The 13875-nt window shown below is 34.0% G+C and overlaps 2 protein-coding genes across 6 annotated transcripts in view; both read left to right on the top strand.

Annotated features, from left to right (window-relative positions):
• LOC119840284 (tensin) overlaps positions 1–5662 on the top strand; it is a 66623-nt gene extending 60961 nt beyond the window's left edge. For all 5 annotated transcript variants that reach the window (XM_038366829.1, XM_038366844.1, XM_038366837.1 and 2 more), the window contains 10 exons: positions 1046–1333; positions 1626–1751; positions 1937–2063; positions 2351–2517; positions 2750–2922; positions 3192–3447; positions 3782–3938; positions 4150–4322; positions 4518–4632; positions 4797–5662. In XM_038366829.1, the coding sequence (XP_038222757.1) occupies positions 1046–1333; positions 1626–1751; positions 1937–2063; positions 2351–2517; positions 2750–2922; positions 3192–3447; positions 3782–3938; positions 4150–4322; positions 4518–4632; positions 4797–4835 (1621 nt within the window). In that variant the 3' untranslated portion in view covers positions 4836–5662. The remainder of the gene's footprint in view (positions 1–1045; positions 1334–1625; positions 1752–1936; positions 2064–2350; positions 2518–2749; positions 2923–3191; positions 3448–3781; positions 3939–4149; positions 4323–4517; positions 4633–4796) is intronic.
• A 2279-nt stretch (positions 5663–7941) lies between these two features.
• On the top strand, positions 7942–12633 carry LOC119833359 (stress response protein NST1-like). The gene is made up of 5 exons (XM_038357382.1): positions 7942–8019; positions 9333–9539; positions 10312–10484; positions 11202–11368; positions 12314–12633. The coding sequence occupies exons 1-5, from the start codon at positions 7942–7944 to the stop codon at positions 12631–12633; spliced, it is 945 nt and encodes a 314-aa protein (XP_038213310.1).
• Positions 12634–13875: the final 1242 nt, after the last annotated feature.

Genomic DNA, 13875 nt, shown 5'->3' with positions numbered 1-13875 from the left:
GGCCCGTTTTCTTTTTTGCGAAGAAATATCTTTCCGTGCGACACCCAACAAAACTTAAAATTATGAGTGTTAGCAAAACGTAAACGTAGCTACCTATCTATGACTATTAGGAGTGGGTTAGATTTATTAGGTCAGGCGTTCTGCTACATTACCTGCTCATGTGGTCCGTATATGCATACAGGTATCAGTGTGTATTTGATACACTTACTATTAGCGATGTTCGCTACATAAGAGCTTTTATAGATAACGCCATATTCCTGACGTTGATGTCACTATTCTTGGTACTTATTTTGTTTACGTTTTACTTGTTATGGACTTGCAACAATATTTACATTATCACCTTTATTGTGTCAACTTAACTACATTTTTAAAGGAACCACAAAAGTTTGTCTCTTTGTTTTATATTCATTACGTTAGCGAACTTCACTTTTTGAAAAAAAGTTCGTCTATCTTAAAAAGTGCATAAAATAAAATAATCCAATTCAATTTCCGCCAAAGCTTTTAATTTTATATGATTTCGTTAGGGTCTGTACAATAAAAGCTATTGCTAACAAACTATGACGGTCATAACTTGTTTTTACTAACAATTTGGACTCTGTTTGATGGCGTGTGATTGCGTCGTTACTGTGACCCAAACAAGTTGCTATTTCGAGATAATCGTCGCCATAAACGGTTGACTGTCGCACCGCAACCGACTGATGTTGTAGGTACCCACGCCTAAACACATTTTCAAACGTAAACTTAAGCGTAAACTAAACATCTGTGTCCTATGGTCTTCAACAATAAAAGCATATATAACTTTTTATTTTTAAAATATTGTTTTAAAACATTAATTTATAACATATGCTTTAACTATACCTTAGTAGATAAAATATAATCGTTATTAAATAGGTCGTATAATGCTATACAGTATACAGAGTAGGAATGCATGAGGCTATCCTTTCAGATAAGGATATGGTGAAAAGTTCCCATAAATGTTAAATGTTTTTATTACTCAAAAATATAAATTCAGTAAACTAAATGATTCGTCTTATTTTATTATCAGATGGATGAACGGTGATGCGGAAAGAATAGATCGCCCACCAAGCAGTGCGCGGAAGATACAAGAAAATGATTCATGGCGATCGACAAGCACATTGGGCTGGCATGAGAGCTCGCGGAGTCGCGAACCCAGAAGATCAGAGAGTGGAGTTGAATTTAATTCAGGTCTCACATGGCTTCAAAGGCAACAGCAGAAGTTAAGGGAGAGGAAGGAGGCAAGAGAAAGAGTCGCTCGTCTGCCTTTAGAGTGGGACGCTCCGTCAAGACATGTGCGACGATCCGCTAGTCACCGGTAATTTATTTACTTTATTTTGCTTTGCGCTAGTACCTAATATTTATGTTACATATATATAGATAAATAATTATTATAATCAATGGATATTGTAAAAACCTTTTTGCTGTTTTGTTTTTGTGCGTAACCGAAATATACGTACACCGATTAAGGCTTTCACTTGCAATGGAATCCAAATCCAGTCAAAGCAATTTTAAATTTGTATGTCAAAATAAATCAAATTAAAACATGTCCCATTATAATCCTTGTTAATTTGAAGAGTTTCTAAGAGGTTTGTTTATTTATGTTTCAGTGTGGACGGATACACGAGCGACACCACGGCGTTTGCAGATGACGACGACGACTTCAGCGTCCCCTTGCACGTGAACACGCGCACGATTCACCGAACTGACAGCATCAGCCCTCAAGCACCAGACAGGTAATACAAATTTTAACTAACAGATAGGCAAATAATAATATGTTTGGCGCGTTCAAGCAATTTCTTAGTTTATAAAAGTAAAGAAAATGTTTAAGCTCGAGTTTACAAAACAGAAAATACTTTATGTTGTATACTTATGTTACTTTATGTTGTATTCTAATGTAATTAATTTATTATATATTCAGGACCTCATCTAGAAAGTTCATGTATGAGAAGATGACAATGCGCGAGTGGAGTACGAGCAGTACACCGACAAGCACCACCGCGCCCGGTCTCTTGTCTCTCGCAGACCCCGTTCATAATGATTCCATCGTAAGTTTTTATAAAAAGCCATTTTTTTTTTGTTAAGATGCGATCGTTAGTCAGGTAATTGCGCCAATATAATGATTGGTTGGTTTTTTAACCTTTATATTATAGTTTGTTGCAATATACTATACGAATTATGAAGGGAAATAGTGAATAAAACATGTTTCTCCAAGAGTTTATATTGAATAATCGCGATGATGAATTGAATTTCAGTTAAGTTGGGCTAGTTAATTTACGAATGTGCTTGGCTGAATCTCTCTGAATTGTCTTATAAAAGTTACATTACTCCTCAGAGCCGTGAGCGGACAGAAAGCTGGTCGCGCACTGAATCCCGCGCAGAATCTCGCGCAGAGTCCCGCGCCGGCACGCCCGCGTTTCCGACGCACCCGCGCACACCGTATCCCCCCACCCCCACTCCCTCGCTCTCCGCGAGACCTCCGCGCTCCCCACCATCTGCAAGGTACGTACTGTATACTGTTAAAATATCGAGTATGAATATAAATAAGAACCATATTGATATTAACTTACTATCAACCACTTATTAAAAACTAACGTACATCACTAAATAAAATGGAAATTGAGGCAGGATTATATATGCAATTAATGATGTAAAATATCTTTGAATAGATACAAACACTGTTTGTATTTAACTAATTCCAGCTTTATCATGTTTTCTTATTCTTTTATTATAGGAAAGATCGTGAAGGCAGCCCGGAGTCTGAATACCGGACGTTCAACGGTAGCAACGGTTCGCGCCGCTCCAGCCTTAGTGGCTCCGAGCTGCAGCACGTGGCGCCCGACCGCGTGCGCTTCGCCAAGGACACCAGCCACTACTGGTACAAGCCTAACATATCACGAGATGACGGTGAGAGAATTCACAACGTTCATTTATAATATACTACTAGTTTTTGCCCGCGGCTGCGCACGCGTTTATATAGGAGTAGATTAATAGATGTTATTAGACACATAAACCTTCCTCTTGAACCATTCTTTATATCTAAAATAACCATCGAAATCCGTTGTTTAGTATTAATATTAGTATGTATAGGAATAGACGCGGGAAATCTCCAATCCATTAAGCATAATTTATCTAGAAAGCGTTAGGTACATAATATTGTGACTATTTTCCAACAGCCGTTGCCGCGCTTCTTCAGCTAGAAGAGGGTGCGTTCATAGTGCGCGACTCGAACTCGTTCCCGGGCGCATTTGGGCTGGCGGTGCGCGCGGGCGGCGCGGGCGGCGTGCGGCACTTCCTCGTGGAGCCGACCGCGCGCGGCGTGCGCCTGCGCGGCTGCCCCGACGAGCCCGTGTTCGGCTCGCTCTCTGCGCTCGTATACCAGCACACGGTTACACCACTCGCTCTGCCTGTGCCGCTTAAACTGCCCGATAGGTGAGATTATATAATACATCCCTATGTAAACTTTAAGAAAAGAAACGGAGATTTGATGAATGAAATTGAAGATGAAAGGAATAACTATATTATACGTAGCGTACTGTGTTAATAGTTGTGTTAAAACGTTGCTCGATTTGCGTCATTGTGTATATCTTGAACTAAAAGAATATGGTGAACCATTTCTGTATCATAAAAGTTAGAAAACTGAAGTTTAAGTGATTTAAACAACCATTAATCTTAGATAAAGATTACAAGTCTGATACTTACAAGTCTGATGAAACCGTCTACACAATGTTCTAATCAGTTATATTATTTTCTCTTATCTTATCAGAGACCCGTGGACGGGTGGCAGTGCGAACGCGGCCGCTCGTGCTTTACTCGCGACCGGCGCGGCCTGCAACGTGCTCCTTTTGGGCTCCGAGAATACAGAAGCCCTTACTGGACCCGCCGCTGTTAAGCGTGCTGTACAGAATATCTTACAGAAAAAGGTATGTGCAGTGGTAGGCTACAGTCAGTTATTACAATAAATCTACTTATTATTACAATGCAAAAAAACAACGTCTCCATATAACGGCTGTTTTTTTGCTTGAAAGTTAGACACTGTTCAATGTTTTTCTTTATGTCTGGCAGGAGCCAGAATGAAATCAAATGGAAAGTATAAAGAGTATGTATTTAACTTAAATATTACATTCTTTACAGGGTATAGCACACGTAGTCCACTTCAAAGTTTTCGGCGGTGGTATAACATTAACGGATTCAGCTCGAAAACTGTTCTTCAGGCGACACTACCCATCCAACGCTGTTTCCTACGCTGGCCTGGACCCTGACGAGAGGCGGTACACCTACGTAGATAACGGAAAACAGGCTGAAAAGTAAGTGCTACAAAAATAACTCTGTGTTTCAGAGTATATTTTTCTACTTGTTTTAAAATGTAAATCCCATAAATTTCAAATAACGTTGATTTTTAGTAAATAATAAAATATGATTTACAGAAATATATTAAGAAGCTACCCATTTAATATGATAAAAATAAATATAGTTTCTAGTAAACAATTTGTTGTCCATAGACGTATCTTCGCTTTCGTGGCTCGCTCCACGTCTGGAGCGGATAACCAATGCCACGTGTTCGCCGAACTAGAGCCTGAACAACCCGCTACTGCTATCGTTAATTTCGTGAACAAGGTAATTATTGTGACATTATTATTTCTGACATATAGGTATATACAACTAGCAAGTTTATATATAAATAATATTTAAAGTTGTACTAAACAGGAAAACATACACTATTTTCTTTTCATGCGTAACATCGTTGCAAAAAAGTTTTTAATAATTTTTATTTTTTTCAGGCTTTGCTCGGTAACACGCAGAAGCGAGATATCATATAAAGAAAAAAGAGCGGTATCAAATAAATGCAACTTTTTTCAGTTATTAGTCTATTGGCTGTCGCTGGCTAATACTCACTGGAGAGAAGTGTCAAACACGTATATTATGCATAACATGAATAAAGAAAGTAAAAGAAATTCTATTAATTTATGAAAAATTCCACTTTTATTTATATTAATATTTAACGGTAATTTAATGACTAAAAACTTGGGTTTTTGTGGATTATTGATAAAATGTTATCAAAGATTTATTTTGAATACGCTTCATATTCACCAAGTACAATTTACTGTTTATTATAATGTAGTTAATGAATCATCTACAATTAAGGTATATTATGTATTAATAAATTGTAGGTTAGAAAAACTAACTAGTCTCATTATTGTTTAACATAGTGGTAGTGATATGACACGTGCCTAATTTCATACATGTTAGCTTTCATCCAAATTATTAAAATAGAGCTTATGTAAGCATAAATAGTATATATCAATTATAATTACGATACGATATATGCATGGATGTTGTAATGTGATTGGTTAGTATTTGTTTCGCATTTTTATTTAAGCTTTTCTCAATAGTACAACGAAATAATTATTGTCTGCCTCCATAAATACAACGCATTTGCAAAGGTTCCTTAGGTAAGATAGTCTTGAGCCACAATAATGAAAGTTTCACCAGAATTACCCTAAACAGTGATGTTGTCGAAGATAATCTTACACCAGTGTATAAGTACACAACGAAACCCAGTTATAAGTATAATTTAACACTAATTATAATAATTATTGTTGTAAAATGTATTTATTGGTTATAATAAATTCATTTATTGTCTTTAGTGTATTCTTTTATTTTTTACCAGCTGGAATCAAAATAACTTTGATCGTTTTGAATCGGTCCCTTAAAATAGTACCTAATGGGTAAAAATATATTAATTTTATTATACTGAATATAAAACTTAAACTTAAACGGTAAAGCTTAAACGGTGAAGGAAAACATCGTGAGGAAACCGGCATGTCCAAGAATTAAAAGTTCGACGACATGCGACATCTGCCAACCCGCACTTGGCCAGCGTGGTGGATTATGGCCTGAACCCTCATAGGAGGCCTGTGTCCCAGCAGTGGGAACATATATGGGTTGATGATGATGATGATGATGATGATGAATATAAAACATATAAAATCATATAAAAATATGAATATTGACATAATGTCATATAGTCCAATCCGAAAATTAATCAATTTATATATTGTTTCATTGCTAAATAAATTGCAATATCAGACTAATTCAAGTTAATGACTAGCAAAAGCATACGAATTGCAAGCGATTTCGTCAAGCGAAGCTTCTCTAAATACATATTTTTAAATGTTTTGTTGTTTATTGTATGTTTTTTAGTTTAATTTCCAAAATGATAACACGGGTCGGCATTAGTAGGAGAGGGTTTATGTGTGCCGATAATAAAAATAATTTGCTGTCATCTTACTTATTAGATTAAAGTAAAATAAAAGAGGTGTGAGGTATACACGGGCAATATCTTATATAATAAAACAAAACATCAATTTAAATATTTATTGAAGACCTAACATCCATAATATCAGGATACGAAATATTTCTAATTTATTATACAAGGATATTAAATATCGTACCAGCCATAGATATTTAAATTTTAAATACTAGACATTTAAATTAATTTAATCGAAGTCCTTTATGTATAAGACAATAGCGATGTGATTTGTGACGTGTCTGTCAGTCTTCGGAACGACCAAATCTGAGGTGTCCGTAGTCGTCGAAGGCGTCATATTGGTTCCTAGATCCGTAGTTGCGATATGCTCGGCGTGGTCTGAGCTCCTCTTCATCTTCGCGAATTTGAAGACCTCTGACGCTGGCTCCAGCACAGCATCGCATGGAAATTACCACCGCTACGCTCAAAACCAATGCTACTATCGTTAACAAACGCATTTTTGTTATTATCTGAAAGTTGAGAAATTGTGTTTTTTAGATTGTTGTACCATTTTTATAAGCTTTATTGTTAAGAAATATTTTTAATAATAATTACTCGCGGTTTACTAAAACTGTTTCTTATATATTTATTACAATTATGATATGCAAATATATATTTTTTACATCCAATAAAATTCCATATGTATTATTTCTTAGATTTTTTGGCGTAATGTGTTTATGATAATTATAAGGTAGGTACATTAAATTTCAACGTATTTCATCGATAGTCTGATTTGTACAATATCCCCTGCTATATTATATATTAATTTTATATAAATACTATGACATCTTTATGTTTGAACTTAAACAAAGAAAATATCAAATCAGAAAATATTAGGATTACCATCGAATTAAATTAATATGTATTATTACTAAAATTGTCGGGTGATAACTATTACCAAACTAAAAAAATATACTTGTCATGAAGTTATGTTTATTTCATAACGTATATAACGTATATAATTATATATTAGCAAATATTTTGTTTCAATTAAAAAAAGGGGACTTGTAATAAACTCACCCCTCTTGCCGAAGATGCGTCTGCGGTGAAAATGCGACGTTAGAAATTTTCTCGCTCTTTTTATACTGCTCAAGACTAGGGAAAAAATAACAATCTCCCTTTTTTAATATTCCCCTCATTGCTTGTTCTTATCGAGAGGGCGTAATAATTGACAGATTTCAATTATGTACAAAACCTGAATTGATCTCGTTAGAAGCACGAGGTGGAGATATTTTTGCAAGAGAGATTGATTGAACATTTTATAACTTAATAAATATTCGATGTTATTTTTGTATTGGCTGGCAAATATAATATATAAGTGTATAAGCGTATTAACAATTAGATTTCATTATAATAGAGTAATTAAAATAAAAACCATGAAATGAAGGTTATGCAATTTGGCTGAATACAAATTTGCCTTTGACTATTTTTTTTGTTCTTTTTTATTTTTATCTATGGTCACGAAAATATTTCGCGCCTACAATTTGTGAGTTGTGAATGCAACAGTTAGATAGCCGGTAAATTATTATCATACTCATACTTTAAAAAATTAATTGCTTAATAGTGAATTTTTGCATACTAATTATTGAATAGAAAGTGAATAATTAATATATGAGATGGGAGTGAATTCTACAGAATTTGAAATTTTTGAAAAACAATTTACTGAATTAGTGGGAGAATTTCAAGTTTTAACAGTTTGTATTTCATTTCATTTTTAACAGGTCTTATAATTTGTTAATCTATATTTGGATAAATAAACTAATATGATAGGTATAGGTAATTTTAACATTATTATGAATCGATATACATCTATTATCTATAATCAGAAAACAAATAAAATGTGTTCGTTCGTAGAAAAAAAATCAATAAAATTTTGTAACTGGAACACCTGAAGCAAATTTAAAATTAGTCCATTTAAAATGTTACGTGCATGCGTTTCTCAGAGGACGAAATTTTTTTAGTGTGTTACATTAACATTGTACACATTAAATGAAGAATCCGATCTGTTTCATAGCTTTATAAAACTGACCGTAAATAAATAAATAAAATTTAAAAAATTTAAAAAAATGAAAATTTATTCTTCTAAAATAGTTGTTTCATTTTATAAAGATTTCGGTTATTTAACTTTATAACCACTTTCATTTTATTTTTACGATTAAAAGTATATGAAATAAAGTTGTAGAAAATTTAACTTGCTATCAGTAATGCTCAGTAATGTTTTCTGTAGAATTGCTAGCTTATGAGAGAAGCTGAGACTTAAAAATTCGAATTAGTAACATCCGATGTAGAACTCTAAGCAAACATGTACAACCCTACTTATATTATAATTTATAATGTGAAGTGTAAGTATGGATGGATGCATGCTTTTTGCTCTGACACAAAAACGGCTTATGGGATTTTTATAAAATTCGTATCACGCACATTTTGTACCTACTTCAGATTCGGGATAAAAAGTTTTTAACCTATGTAGATGTATGTACAATCATAATCTAATTTAAGAACACTCAGTCTAAGTAGGTTAGGATGGTAATTACCCTACAGCATGCAAGCTAAGTATTTAAATAAAATTTTATTGACATCTTTCATCTATTTTGTCGTGATTGAAAAATAAACATCATTATCATAAAGTTCAGGAAGGCATAGTCATGGTTTGTAGCTAGTTACATAATAAAGACAGGAGCAATACAATCCTGATGGTAGCTGCTGCTATATTAGCTGCAATATGCATATTAGCTGTATACAATATACAGCTAATATGCATCAGTTGACTGCTATTTAATATCTTTAACTATGGTGCCGCCTCTCATCTCTTCTTAATATCGTTTTTCAGTAGAGATTCTTATATACTCTATCAACTATGAATGCAATAAGAGATGTATGTAAAATCTTACTTGCGTTAAGATGTAACTGATTTCATCGTGGAATGTAGAAATGACCTTTTCAAATCCACGTTAACAGAGCGTCTCAGGTTGTCAAAGGCGTTTTTAATACGAAATAATTTAAATAGATTTCTGAATCGCGACTAAGAGATGCACTTCGAAACGAAGCGGCTCGCGCCGAAGCTGCCAAAGCAGCTCGCGATGTAGTAGAGAAATCTGCAGCAGACATGCGGGCTAATGCCGCCGCTGCCACCGCCGGTGCCACTCACGCCGCGCAAGCATTGAACGCCATACAGGATAACCTTAATAACGTTAAAGTTCAGCTAGACGTATCGGTATGAGACCAATTTCTATATATGTGATATTTTCCCATTTTCTATTCGTAGTTCTATATTGCGCATTTCTCTTAATATACCAAGAATAGACATGGAAAGTTAAAGGTCAATTCAATAATATTGTCCTTTATGCCTTCTCGATCGGTGATCGGTCCATCCTTTATACTAATGGCAATCTTATATATAAAAATCAATTGGTGTTCGTTAGTCTCGCTAAAACTCGAGAACGGCTGAAAGGATTTATCTTATTTTGGTCTTAATATGTCCGTGGAGGTTTAGGGAAGGTTTAAAAGGTGAGAACGATAAGGAAAATATGTCGAAACAATATTCTATGGCGTTGCGAAGTTCGCCGGGACAGGTAGTAGGTAATAATAATATACTCAGTAGAACCATAACTTAACAATCCTAATCAAGAATAGGTAAAAAATGTATTAGCTATTTAATTTCAGTATAGGCGTTGCCATAGTGAAATACTCAAAATCAGCGAATGGTTTGGGTTCTCGTCTCGTGATCAAATTTTTCAAAAATTCCTCAATCCTAATAATCTCGCTTATAGGTATAATTTGGTTAGAAATCAAATTGCATATATAATGCGAATGTTGCATTATATGTATTTCTTGTATGAAAAGTGTAACAATGAAATTTATTGTTACCCACAAACAAGGTATGTTCTTTTACTCTAACCAAGAATTCGCATTCCAAGAAGTTGGGAAAATGTACATATTCTAAAAATGGAACAAACCGTAAAGCAAGTTATTAATGTTGTTTTTAGGAACGTACACGGATGCTTTTCGAAGAAAAATGTACTGAGATGAGCGAAAACATAGCTGTACTTGAAAAAGAACTTCAACAGTTGAGGCCCCTCCAGTCATCCTACGTTGCCTTACAACGCCAATATATAGAACTGCAAGAGCAAACACATACTGCTACAGAAGAGGCCCGCAGGTAAATAAGTGTTAATCGAAATAACCGCTCTTTATTTCTTTGTACATTCCTTTCTACTGTCGTAAATTAGTTTTTTTTTAAATAGGTTAGGTTTGGTTACTACTTTTAAAACATGCGAACTTTTTTTAATTAGGTAAAACAAAATTAATGGAATTATAATCGGCATTTGATTAATTTATTAATAAGCACGAATGTGTAAAAGTGGAGAGATACAAAGAAAGCGTTAAATTGCTATTCGGATAGATGCTCTATTGAAATTTTGAGGAAAGTCCATTAAAGACTCAAGACGTGCCAAATGACTGCATACTGACACGCTCACATCAAACGGTTTTTTCACTTTACGTAATTTACTGGCACAAATGCGCGTGGAAGAAAATAAAAAATGATTTTAAGTTTATTGGTAAAGTGACTATGGGTTCACTTATGAATGATCGACCTACTGCCATTATGAGATTGTTGCGACAATTTGACAAAACTCTTGTGCTAAATACTTCTTAATGTTCTATCCCTCATCATATTTAACCCAAATTATACAGAGAGATACATCATATTCCCAGTGTAATGTTCAGCCATTTTTCCAAATGATAAACTTTCAAGCGGTTAGTCATACAAAAAAACGTATTCATACACAAATATATTTATTGACATAAAATCATCAAGTTCATACATCTCCAAATACATTGACTGGCGATTTATGGCTTATTCCGTATGGCGTAGAGAGGTAAGTCGCTTGGAGAACGAGTTGCGTCGCGTGGAACGTTGCGCCGGCGCGGGTTCGGAGCTGCGCGAGCGGGCGCGCCTGGCCGCCGCGGCGCATGCGCGGGAACGGCGCCTCGCGGCTGCTGAACTGCTAGATACTAATCGGGAATTGCATGCTGCTAATGGTTTATTGATATTCCTGTATATTTCTCATGCTTAGACGAACTTATACAAACATGCATCTTCGAAAAGTTCATGTTTATAATATTAGTACCTTAATATAGGATACGATAGAATATTGAGTCAAATACATGATAATGAAATGAAATACCTAATGATATCATAAAATAGTATTGTATTTTTATTAATAATAATTTCTATGCAATATGGATGTTTTGTAGACCCTAAAACATTGGTAGGTAAGTAATGGTTTTCTGCTTGTCTAATTGCTTGTGTTTGCATTGATCACGTAAAAACCACTGCGAAGATTTTGACAAAATTTTATATGATGATATGCCACCAATATTGGGTTCAACTTTTAGACTACATTTTATTTGAAAAATATTTGCAATTAAAGAGCTCTCCATATGTAATAGGGGTGAAAACATAAATATAACTTTTATACGTTGTCATTCGATAACTCTTTAAAAGTAAAAGAACATGTTTTACTATAATGTTGCAGTTAACTATCTATACGCATCTAAAATCGTAAATGTGCCTCTGCCTCGAAAATCCACTAAGCAAAAATTATATAAAACCACCCAAGCGTAGCCGCGGGCGGAAAGCTAGTTCAATAATATTTATAGGCAACATTTATAGGCAACATTTTATATAGATTTAGTATATAGATAATATTTTTTATATATTTAATATTTGGTCCAGTTAGCTTGGTTCTTTATTAGAAAGAGGCAAAAAAAACATATAAGTAATATGCTATATTCCTACAATTTCTATTTATTCTTAACCTAAGAAACATTAATCATGGCAGTTCCGAGAGTTTATGCAATGTTTATGTTTTATTACAAATCAAACATCTATATAAATTATGAGGCAAGGCTTCAGATTGATTCAGATAAGTCTTTTAATGTCACAATAAAATTCAATAATGATTTTTTGTTTCTGTGCTGCAGCTGAAATTATGCGTCTGAAGATTATTGTTAGCGAACTTCAATGCAAACTGTCCGCCGTTCAAGAAAAAAGAAATAAAGAATTCGACACACACGTTGACCAAAACATACTCGAGGAATCTAAAGCTGCGTTAGATGTCGAAAGAAGCACTAGTGCGCGACTTGAAAAAGCTTTGCAGGCAGCCATAGCTGATAACGCGACTTTATCTGCTGAACTCCATCGTATTGATAACAATTCTGTTGAACTTCAGTATGAAAGTTCTAAAACAGAAGATCTGCTCCCTACTCATATATGTCCTATTGACTCGTTTCTTGCTGATTAAATTGCTTTCATAAACATGATATGATTATAAAATAACGGACTAAGTTAAACTATTCCTTTTCAATATTATATAATCATACACAAAGATAAATAAAGTGTATAAATAGTATGGTTTGATTTCTTTCAAATATCGAGGTTGACAATCAATTGCAAAATCTATAAAAAAAGCGTAGGAGAACCTGTTTAAGTAGCTATCTTCAGGTCTGCGCATAAGTTAAAAACGAGTTTCCAAATTTAGAATCGCAAGTCAAATCTCATGTTTTAAAGGTCATTCTGCCTCAAAGACTTAAAATATAATGATGTGTTTAGAATGTGTATATTACACAATGAGACGCACGAATTTCTTCCTTAAGAAAAAAAAATGTTTTTCCAACTGTGTATTAAAACAAACTATGCAAGTTGTGCCTTTTACGTATAGCCGTATTGCATCTATTGTACTACTTACATAAAACAAGTTTCAAGGAATGCAATGCGGTGCCGTAGATCGTCTAAAGACATGACGCCGTTGTAGGTAGACACCATTGATAGCTTCAAGTGATACAGGTAATTGCATCATAAAGCAGATAACTGTAAATAGGTATGGTACATTCTCGAATATATATAATTCAAAAGAAGGGAAATTTCATTAGTAAAGACATGTGTAATAACTTTTAAATTATATGTGACATTGGAAGAAAGTCTTGGCGAAAATTTTGTCACATAGGCTCATTTGCAATACCCATTCAAAAGAATATTTGAATTAATGATATATATATATATATATATATATATATATATAGGTATGTAGATATTTAATTACATAAGTTAAACTATAAATTGTCTCTCTCTCATAATAGAATCTATTAAGTTTAAGCTATGCACATGTATATAACTATTGCTAGCTGTAACCCGCAACCTCTCTTGTGGTAGCCTACGTGCTAATCCAGACTATAATCTATCTCATTACCAAATTTCATACAGATACCATAGGCTATTTTCGCGTGAAAGAGTAGACAACATCCAACAAAATTACGCGTTAATAATATCAGTATGACATGCATGAAATAATTCTTATAGGTATATAAATAATATTTTTTTATATAAATCACTTTATAGGTAGGTAGGTACTTAATTACTTATCCGCAATTTACTGTAATCTATAAAGCATATATTATGTTTAAAGGCTTATTTATTATACTCAGTAATTAAATGGTTATAAGCTGAGGCAACATAAATATAAATACTTCTAATCTCTATCCATGTA

Source organism: Zerene cesonia, chromosome 1, assembly GCF_012273895.1.
Source record: "Zerene cesonia ecotype Mississippi chromosome 1, Zerene_cesonia_1.1, whole genome shotgun sequence".
Taxonomy (NCBI): Eukaryota; Metazoa; Arthropoda; class Insecta; order Lepidoptera; family Pieridae; genus Zerene; species Zerene cesonia.
Note: the sequence above shows the minus strand (reverse complement) of the source record. Positions and strands in the feature narration are given on the sequence as shown.

Coding starts and splice junctions, on each gene's coding strand:
- LOC119833359 (XM_038357382.1), top strand. CDS start 7,942: ATGGGAGTGAATTCTACAGAATTTGAAATTTTTGAAAAACAATTTACT. Junction 8,020..9,332: donor GAGAATTTCAAGTTTTAACA/GTTTGTATTTCA, acceptor TAATTTAAATAG/ATTTCTGAATCGCGACTAAG. Junction 9,540..10,311: donor AAGTTCAGCTAGACGTATCG/GTATGAGACCAA, acceptor TGTTGTTTTTAG/GAACGTACACGGATGCTTTT.